Genomic DNA, 10,631 nt, shown 5'->3' with positions numbered 1-10,631 from the left:
TCACCTGCTTTGGCATTATGGCATCGAGTCAAACAATGCACGCGGATACCTATAGAATATCTGTCCTTATTGTATTTCCAGTTCAGTGGCAAATAACAAATATCCCATAAAAAAATGCAAGATGCTGTAAAACTATTAGATAGGGCTATTAATTTCGACAACATGCCGTTTTAATTCTCTGCTATTTTCCAGTTCAGAAGCTGAACAATTTGTATATCATAATTTGCAGTCCATTGGCCAAAACTCAAATTAACACAGTACATAAATGTTAGGCTTAACTGCAGGACGGATTTGTAATATGTGTAAAAAAACGCTCTTTTCGCATGCAATTAGGTGCCGTTTGTTCAGTCATGTAGGTATAATTTCCCGTAACAAAGCGGCTTGAGTGAAATTACTACGTTTTTTAAATTATTATTTAGAATCATGCATGCACGCTCCAACATAAATGCATTTTTCCCCGAGATGTACAGCTCAGTGGTTTCAGACATTGCACAGGCATTGAACCAAAGTTAGCATCTCTGTACCACTGCCTGCAAATCTAAGATTTTTTTTACAGGGAGTGGCATAAGAAGGGCCGAACTTCATACTTTATTGTTAGCCAATAATATGTTTTGGATCGGGGAGTGACAGAGGAGGGGGCACGCTGAGGGCCAATCAGCTTTCAGTTGGGGCCCCTGCCCCACTGGCCCCGCCCCTGTATACTCCCCGACTTTATGGCATGTCTCTGAGCGAATGCTTGCAACTTCGCAACTTTTGCCCCGCATTGACATGTAGCTGAATAGCCGAGGTTCAGCCCTTCCCGAAAACGTACATTTTCAGGTACGTAACCCTATGTAATTTACACCTCTGCTGACTCGCCGTCAGCTTTCCAACCTGCAGGTGCGTGAGAGATTCCAGCCCTGCCTGCAAGGCCCGGACAGCTAGAATGAGATGAGGTTCCATTTCAAAGAACTGGAGCTGGTTATGAGCTACATCAAAGCTTTGAAGGCTCCGTCTTTAATTCCTGGCTGGTAAATTCACCCTGTCGTGCTGGAAAGGTTTGATGTAGCTTTTAACAGTTTGCAAAAAAAAAAAAAAAAAACACACACACCCGAGTTCAGTTTGGTAACCCTGAGAATGGCCATTTACACATGCTGCTTTTGTGGTTTTTAAACTTAAAACTGACGCAGAGGCAATCTTCTAATCGATGGCAGCTGTCCATTTGGAAACACATAAGCATTTTACAGTCCCAGTGAGCTCCTACTTACCCTTAGATGTTGCGAGATGCTGTTTTGGTGTTTCAGAAACCGATCAGGCCAGATCCAAGGGATGGAACACGACAGTAAGTGCAGGTTCAAGCAACTTCCTACCATCTCTGGAAATTAAATCATAAACTCGATATATAACTTTTATAAATATCTATTTTCTTCAGAACTCTGTGCATGACATTGGTTTAGGAATGACCTTAGTTTGAATGCTAAATACTAGCTGAGTCCAAGCAACTAGAGGAGGCGGGACCAACCAACCAGATGTCTTGGTCCCACCTCCTCTACAATCTGACTGGTTAGCTCTATGAACCAATCATTGTTCCTTCTGCCCTCAGAACATTTCTGTGTAAGGTAAATTCACCAAACTGGTACTCGTCTGCACTCCTGGCCCTTATCCCTTGCATCCAGGAGATCCGCTAGAATCCATTACTGCAATTAGCCAGCAATCCATCCACCGCTTGTGGGCCCTGGGTCCCCATTTGATGCCATTTAGTCCCGAGATGAGAAGTTGGGAACGATCAAGGGCGACAACAGAAAAAGGTGGAAGAAGCTTTAAACGGAGAACAATTTCCAGAAGGACAAAAATATATATATATTATTTTTTTTTTTTATTGATTCCCATCCTTTTCATCGCCCATTGCTGACCTCCAGAATGTATGATCTTAAAAAATAATGGAGATTCCTGTTTGTATTACCAGAGCCCCCATTTGCAGGGGAATTTGATCTGTCAAAACTTACTCATTTCCTGCGTGAAACTATTATCTCTGTTAAAAAAAAAAAAAAACTTCACTAAGCAGAAAATTAAGTGTATCGTTCACTTTACATTCAAAATTTTCCATCCTCCCCTTTCTCATATAATTTTTCCCGAATGCACAGAACGTCATTTTTAAAATACTTTTATTAATAGTTTTACAAGATTGCAACTCAATTCATAAATACAAACTTTATACTGAAAGTATCATAGATTTGAGATAGTTGCTGACATTGTCGCAGTACTACAATGCTCTCTAAATCCGCGTTTGATTTTGCATAGAATGTGCGAGGATCTCAACTCATACAACGACAAACATGAACAGTTTTAAGTAGACGGAAAACACAGAAAAAATCGACGACTTCTCAGCCTCCCAAAAATGTGTTAAAGCACTTATTTCAGTGTGGAAGTGATCTTCTGAAGGAAGGAAGAGATCTTCCTAGAGAGGCTTTGACAGCAACAGCTTTGCTTCCTTGGACACAGAACACGGTGGGAAATTAAGGAAATGGGGGGGGGGGGGGGGGGGGGGGACAGGATCTCTTTCAAACACCAGAGGACGTGTGTCACGGATGTGGTATGGCACCTGGACGTGTTCGTTATATTTACATTTCTATTGGACACACGGGAGAACGAGCATGCAAATTCGTACCCAAGGTCGCCGGTGCCCTGGATCGCACCGTGTCTCTTCTTATGTACATGTCTGTATCGCTTACGTTTCGTGCCACTTCGTTAGAGTACGAGTGCCTACGAGTCGACACGTCGAGTAACACATTTTTGCGAAGCCGAGAGCCGCGAAACGAACGCATCCGGTGAGTCATCCGCACGCACGAAAATTAATTCAAGGAAACCAGTCATGCTGCTTTATTCACACATTTCCCACAGAGTTTGGAGATTACAGCGTAAGATGAAGAAAAATAATTAAATGACTCATAAATATAAGGTCTCACACAGATAGGTCTGAATTAGTTCAGTTGTACAGTTTCTTTTCACTGGAGGGGTGTGTGGCTTGCAGTAACAGCATTGTTAAATTTAAAATGCGTTTATGTGATGCCACAACTTAAAATTAAACTGGTGATGTTTGAATGTAGTAGCTAAACCATCGTTTGACGCGTCCGGCTAACTGTGTCAGAAAGGGTGATGTTGAAAATGAAAACGACTGCAGATATGTGGATAGATGCGCGATAAATGTTTTAGTGAGTTGGGCCACTTCTGTCACTGTTGAGTTAAATTCGTATGAAAGTTTCACGTTCTTGTGGCGAACGTGACGTTACTATAAATAGCGCCTGGCAGCCTCCGTCACCAAGGCCGTCCTTGAGTGGACTTTGCATGCCATAAGGACAGCAAGGCCTGTGGGACATGGGTCCGAGGGCTCTTAATTTGACGCCACCCCAGGGGCCTGCCAGCCTAGGTGCTGATCATGTGACCACTCCGCTTCCCCCAGAAATCCGCTGCGGACGTTCCACGTTCCAACCCCCGATGGAGGCTGGGTATGGCCGACTCTCCGCAGAAGCTTTCGTCGCTTCACGTTATTAAAACAAAAAGAGAAGGAAGAAAGGAAGACTGGTGGGAGAAAAAGTTTTTTTTTAAGGTTGCCACCGGCTCGCAACGCACAAAGTCCCTCTTATCACGGCGCCTTGCTAAGCTACTTTGGAAAATAGTATATAGCTAATAAATAAATATTAATGGAAATGCAAATACTTAATCCATATGGGGACAATTTCAGAGGCATTACTGGAACTCTGAGCAAATCCCCAGTAATAACTATGCTTTGCGAATAAATAAATATATATGTAAATGTATTTAATCCTTAAGGGGGGGTGCCTGGCAACAATATCAGAGGTATTATAGGAACACTTAGCAAATTCCCATTAATAAAAGTATCTGGTAATCTGGTAAATAAATAAGTGTAAATATTTAATCCTTTTGGAGGATTTCCTATCAGAATTATTAAATGAGCAGTTAGCAAATCCCAAGTAATGGGACTTCTCAACAACACTGTTTTCTTGAGCTAATTTACGCCTGTTACCTCATCCCTTGGACAGCCATCGCAGATATAACAAAGCTTTAGGGTTACTTTGTGCAACTTAATTTGTCTGAATAATTCATTGTTAATGGATAACCGCTGTCCATACTGGCACACGCTCTTGTGCTTTGTCAGATTTTTTTGTTATAGTTTTTAATACTACTACTACTAATAATAATATAATAATAATAATAACAGAAGCAGTTGGCTTAGCGTAAAGAAGCATGGAGGATAGAACCAGTGGACACAGAGAGTTAAAATAAACCAATTTCCGTCTGTAAAAACCCCTGGGAGTAACGGATACTGGTGACTGCGAAGTCCTCAGGGAAGCCCTACTTCACTGTAACACAGCAAAAATGGGCCCATGGAACCCTATGGAGCACAGTACCGATGACTAAAATCTGTCATTCGGTTTGCCCTCAACACTGTGATTCCCATTCACCCCCCCATGACCATAATTAATCTAAATGACAATGAGATGTACTGAAATAGGAAAAAATGAGAGATGGTATTTAATACGAGGATGGTGTGAGGCTGGGTTAATTAAGCAGGTCCGCAGATATATGTAGGACGGCTGGAATTCTGTCCAGAAGAGGGAGAGTGACACAGTCCCCCGGAATCTTCAAGCCATAGTGACTCGATACCGTTCAGATACGCTCGTATCAAATGTGTGCTACGGATCCCGTCACACTGCAGTAAATAAGGTCCTCCCCTCCATCGGGGGCAACGTTGTGATGGTGGATGCCTGTCGTCTAAAATCTGCTATGCCGTTAGCGTAGGTCCCCTCCAGTTTTTGGTTTATGTCTCTGTCGATGACTGAACTTCAGCGTAAAAAAGAAACAGAGGATAAAGGATAATGCGCAAGCTCTTAGTTGTAAATATTCCACACGATACGTGACAGGAATGCAAAGAGACTCGACCTCAGCTGATGTGAAACCGTGTTTGGGAGCCCGTTTGGTGCCCCAAAGGACCAAAGACTAGCAGCGGTACGCTAAATACTAATAACACCATATTCCCAACGCTCTAGCACACCGAGCAATATATAAACCCTTATTTACTTATGCAAGACCATGTTAGATGCTCAGTTTCGCTGAAAGCAGCAGTGGCTGGTGGCTAAAGAAAATCGAGGAGGTAAGAAGATAATACGGTCATGATATTACAATACTGAATTTTTCCAATGAAGAGAGAACAAGTGTTTACGAATGGCAGTAAAATCTTAACAATGAGTTATTTCGAATTTACTCGGACGTGCGACCTCGTGTACCCCTGTGGACTAGTTCCCACTGCTTGAATGCATAATTCCACTTCCGATACCAACCAGAAAATTATCATCATTATTTGTATTTCCATGCTTAATGTTTTGTAAGACCTTCACAACAGCGATGCACACAGTTGGGGATCGAGACCTCAGCATTCCTGTTACTTAGCACATTTTAATGAGGGAAAAATAAAAGACAGGAACAGAAATGAAGAGACTTCCTGACAGCGGTCAGTGATGTGCTTCTCCTTGCATTGAAATAAGGCACAGACTCAGTGTTTCTCTTTGAACAGAGCGGGCCAAATCTGCTTCTGTTCCAGTACGAGCATTCGCTTGGGTGACCACCCAAGATGGCTCCTACAGTTTTGGTTATGACTGCGATACAATGTACATTTGCGGGGTGGTAAAGCATCTGATCGACGTTTTGGGAAGGGACAGAGGATGTTGGATTGGCACGTCCTTCTAACACATGGGGATTTCCTCAACCTGGGCCTCTGTCGGCACTTTGTGATCGTCGAGCTGGTGACAGCCACGCCCCTCCCGAGGAAAATCAATAACGCCAACCAGTGCTACTGGCCCAGAAAACTCAGAATATGGTAGAGCTGCCCCACAGCTACCTAGAAACCCAAATGACATAAAATGGCCCTACATCGGGGGGGATAAAACGCCCCCTAAGGTTTGACAAAGGATGCAACTTGCCCTATGCTCCCTGCTGTAGGTCAAGGATGGGAAAAATTAGTCCAAGGAAATGAGACTTTAAGGGGACGAACTGAAGAGTTGGGGGAGAAATGGGGGTGGGGGTGGGGGTCAGATTTAGCTATGCAGTGATCACCCTAGCTGTTCTGGTACTGAAACTGTTCTCAGATCATTGGATAGAAAGGTTACGGGGAGAGTCTCTCTGGATCGCCGGTGTACCCTGACCCCTCTGATTTGCAGTTGGGGGGGGGGGGGGGCATCTCGTCTGCACACGTGTCCTTAGAGGCAAACGTTGTTGCTGATATGGCAGGTAGAGCCCGTCCCAGCCTGGGATAGGAAGAGCTTCCCGCTCGGGCAGAGACACACCTCGTACACCGTCTGCCTGGTGGCCATGGGCGAGGCTTTGCCCTCGGGCAGCCTGGGCAGTTTGATCTTTTTGGCGTCCAGCGTGATCTGAAGAGCAGAACACAAGTATGTCAACAACTGAAACAGAGAGGCAGAAAAAAACAATGGCGTGTATGTGGGTGGGGCCAAAGCCCCTAACTGAAAGCTGATTGGCCCCCGGAGTGCTCCCACCCTTGTCACTCAACAATTCAAAACATATCACTGGCCGACATAAGGTCGGCCCCCTTACGCCCTTCCTCTATAAAAATAAATTCCAGAATTCAGAGTCGTTAACCATAGCAAGACAGAACGTTTAGGTGAGAATGGAGAGATCATCCTGAGCCAATAATACACGCTCCTGGATTAGTTGCGAAGTGTTTAATGATTCGTCAGAGAAGCCCTGCTCCGTTTAATGGGCTTACGGGTGCCGCTGCGAGCACAATCGGTGCATGTAAACAGCAGAGCTGATCTTTGCAAATGTTAACGAGGGCGTTAAACGAGCGTTTATAAGGACTCGTCGTATGATTATTTTACGCTATCTGGAGCCTTTGTCGAAGCGATGAACCGGTTTGCCGGGCTAGTCAATGAAAGGTTGTAGGAGATGGCTAGTTAGAGAGAAAACTTCTGGCCAAATGTCTGCAGACCTTTCTGCTGTTGAAGGAGGTATCTAACCTGTAATGCTTCCATGAAATACAACTTACTCCTCTTAAAGGGCATGGCTGTACCACCTGAATGAGGCCATAGCGGGACCAATGACAAATGACTGTAATTGTAATGATTATAACACAGAGTTCGGCTCTGTGCATGTGGGACAAGCATCCATATTCCTATGTGACCTTTCAGCGCATTTTTGGGGCGATAATCCATTGTAACGAGGCCTTCTGAGAGAAACCATTCTACGTTTTATGCTTTTACAAACATATCTTTTTCCCTATTCGTCAGACTGTCACCATACTTGGTGATTAACGTTCGTTGTGGAATTTGTCAAACAACGCAACAATGTAGAATTTGTTGTCAGTAATCGTCCTCACGAACGTCCCTGATGCTTTCACCCACGTGTATTTCCGCATGTCGTTTATGCCCACGCATCGTCATGGTTACAGAATCCCTACAAACCGCCGATTGACGGCAATAACAGCGACAATCGTATTAAACTGAAATTCAGCCCACGTGTGACAAGCAGAGCCCGTCGATTCTGGCAGTAATTCTTTGTTAACTGACTTTATTATTCGGATTAACTGCTTTTTTTAAGCAGGGCATAGCAAGGGCACTATGAAATTACAGCCAGAGTAGCACTTCCTGTCTGGCTGGGACTCTGAAGGGCTTGTATAGCATGGCTCTGGGAAGAGGTGTTTCGGGCAATAAAAAGGTAAAGAGGAACCATTAACGGCAGCCTTTGGGAAGTATTTCCAGCAAATGACCTGGAACACTTCTAAGATAGGATCTTGGTTGAGTTCTCCCGACATCTGCTACTGGGAAAAAAAACTTCCTCATAAAAGGCGAGTGGTCGGAATGTGCGAGTTGTAGTGGGCGGGACTTGGGGCTAATCGAGACGGCGCTGGCCGGGGGGGGGGGGGGGGGGGGGGGGGGTGAGAAGGCCACAGCAAAAGGGCTCCACTCAGTGCTTCATGTGTGCCCTATCCTGCCGGGACACATGCCGGGATGCGATCCGGGACCCCTCTGTTTCTGACTGTCTGTGTTCCGGCACCTAATTGCACGGATCCGGCAGCTCACAAAAACGATTGCATAAAAAAAATACAATGAAGTTTGTCTTTTAATTTACAGACCATGTTTCCAGCCGCATGCTGTTCACACGTCCCGGGACCTGCGCCTTCCTCATTACACCTCCGCTCTCGTATGCCCTTCATGTTCCAGCATCTTCTAATTTACCATACGGACATCTCTGGGGGGGGGGGGGGAGACCTATTTGTCCCTGAGTAACCACTGAATATCCTCAGAAATGAGATGCGGGATTTTTTGTGGCGTGGGGCCATAATTAAACAATTTCCTTTGGGATAATAAAAGTTTTTTCATTCTGAATTCATGTAGTGGCGCCAGCCTTAGTCAATGATGTGCTTTGAATCGGTGACTGACAGGGGAGGGGGCCAATCAGCTGTCAGATGGGGCCAGTACCCCTGTGGCCCCGCCCCAGTACACGCCTGTGTTCTAAGGGGTTCTAAGAAATATTGTTTGAATGAATTCATCCATTTTTCATGCCTCCTTATCTAGGTCATGAACCTGGCACCCAGTTTTATCAAGGAGTGAAATCTGGTACATAGATAAGCTCTGGAGGGCCAATGGTCGGCGGTAGCGGGGGGGGGGGGGGGGGGTCAAAGGCCTCACCTCCCCATCCTTCGACTCCAGACGCAGCTCGCTCCTGCAGGTGGCCTGGATGTCTCCCGCCTCTGCCAGGATCTGCACCCCCTTCGGAGCCTCCATCAACAGGGACCGCGTGGGGGACTCCAGCCTGCAACGCGCAATTAATGAACGAGTAAATAATTAATGTATCGGTCTGCTTGCCCGAGGCCGAGTAAACAAAGCAGAAAGCAGGAGCCTCCCTGACATCTCAACACTCTTAGGGGGTAAAAGCACGCCCTCCTCTTCGCCTCAGCTCGCATGCCTGATTGCTGTGCGTGCTGAAATGCGGCACAAAATCACAGAAAAAGGTCCCTACAAGGTCAATATCACAGGTTCTTATCACATTGTAGGAACATTTGGCCCCCGCAATGTAATATATACATAACCCCCCCTCCCACACACACACATATGCAAACCGACATAGAGACGCAGAAACACATGCATGCACAAATACACAGTTACAAATACACACACACACACACACACAGAGTCACACAAACACACACACAGTCACACACACACAGAGTCACACACACACACACAGTCACACACACACACACACACACAGTCACACACACACTGACATACGTGTTTATTATCATCTTGTTTATTTCTCTCCCAGACATCCAGGTAACCTCAGAGGATGCTGCCGTTTACAGCCACATCCGTGTCATACGGGCAATCGATCGAAGTCCCAGTTCACTTGAACAGTGTGACACAGCATGCAGATCCGTCTTTAGGGACCCGTGTGCTGTGCAGTTGGGGCGGGGGGGGGGGGGGGGGGGGGCAGAATCACCGAGCCACCATTTAGGGTCACTGGGCTTCGTGAATCGAGCCGACACTGTATACTGACAGGCAGCACGGCCCCCACTCGCTCTGCCTACAGCCCCCGCTGGGAAAGGCCCCCGGTGCCGTGCTTTCCTGCCCACTTTATTTGTGATCGGGAAGGGGGGGGGGGGCGGCTGTTAGGGAAATCATGATTTAAACAGACACGCGATTGGGCTTGGCCTTGCAAAGCAATGTAGATTATCAGCTGCTGTTTATCAAAATAACAGTCATCCGGCCGGTTCTGCGTGGATCGTGAGTGGGTATCATAATGTGCTGCGGGGTGGGGGCGGGGGGCTGAAGCCTCATAATGCACCTTCTGGAGGGGGGGATGCAAGGCAACACTGGGAAGGACTGTACAGTAATAACACAGATTATTCATGCGTGTATACATGGTGTAAAACGGCAGTTAGCGAGAGAGTAATGAGGCAGATTATTCATGTGCGTATACATGGTGTACAACGGCAGTTAGTAAGACAGTAATGAGGCAGATTATTCATGTGCGTATACATGGTGTAAAACGGCAGTTAGTAAGACAGTAATGAGGCAGATTCTTCATACGTGTAAACATGCTGTAAAACAGCAATTAGTAAGACCAGTAATAAGGCAGATTCTTCATACGTGTAAACATGCTGTAAAATGGCAGTTAATCCTATATAAATCCTAATCAAACGCAATAATCTCCATCTCTTGATGGGTTTTTTCAATGAACAATGCATAAGGGTTATGTAATAATTGTATATATTATTAATCTAGCTTTATTCTTAGTGAAATAACACTGCGATTTCAGTCTCAGCCGCAGTTTAGATCAATTCATTCGGAGTAATTATTTTGAAATACTATGGTATCCACAGTTTGCCTGAAAGTGTTGCAAACTCATTAAGACATTTTTGAGACTGTGTGTGTGAGACACAGACCATTGGTAAATATCTACAGGAACAGTAATTTCTGTAGTGGTAAACTGAGCCCCACCCAACTTCCCATAGCTTATGCAGTACTGGGTTAGGGGGGAGGGGGTTGTGGATCCTAACCCGGGTCCTTCCACAACATGTTAGCAGTGAGGAGGGGATTTGAGCCCACCCCACAGCG

At 45.5% G+C, this 10,631-nt stretch overlaps 1 protein-coding gene across 4 annotated transcripts in view; it reads right to left on the bottom strand.

Annotated features, from left to right (window-relative positions):
- Positions 1 to 2,127: 2,127 nt before the first annotated feature.
- Positions 2,128 to 10,631, bottom strand: part of sgcd (sarcoglycan, delta (dystrophin-associated glycoprotein)) — a 133,202-nt gene continuing 124,698 nt past the window's right edge. For all 4 annotated transcript variants that reach the window (XM_048997646.1, XM_048997644.1, XM_048997645.1 and 1 more), the window contains 2 exons: positions 8,703 to 8,826; positions 2,128 to 6,428 (listed from right to left, as the gene is read on the bottom strand). In XM_048997646.1, the coding sequence (XP_048853603.1) occupies positions 6,255 to 6,428; positions 8,703 to 8,826 (298 nt within the window). In that variant the 3' untranslated portion in view covers positions 2,128 to 6,254. The remainder of the gene's footprint in view (positions 6,429 to 8,702; positions 8,827 to 10,631) is intronic.

Source organism: Brienomyrus brachyistius, unplaced genomic scaffold, assembly GCF_023856365.1.
Source record: "Brienomyrus brachyistius isolate T26 unplaced genomic scaffold, BBRACH_0.4 scaffold35, whole genome shotgun sequence".
Classification (NCBI taxonomy): Eukaryota; Metazoa; Chordata; class Actinopteri; order Osteoglossiformes; family Mormyridae; genus Brienomyrus; species Brienomyrus brachyistius.
This window is presented reverse-complemented; position numbering and strand designations above follow the sequence as displayed.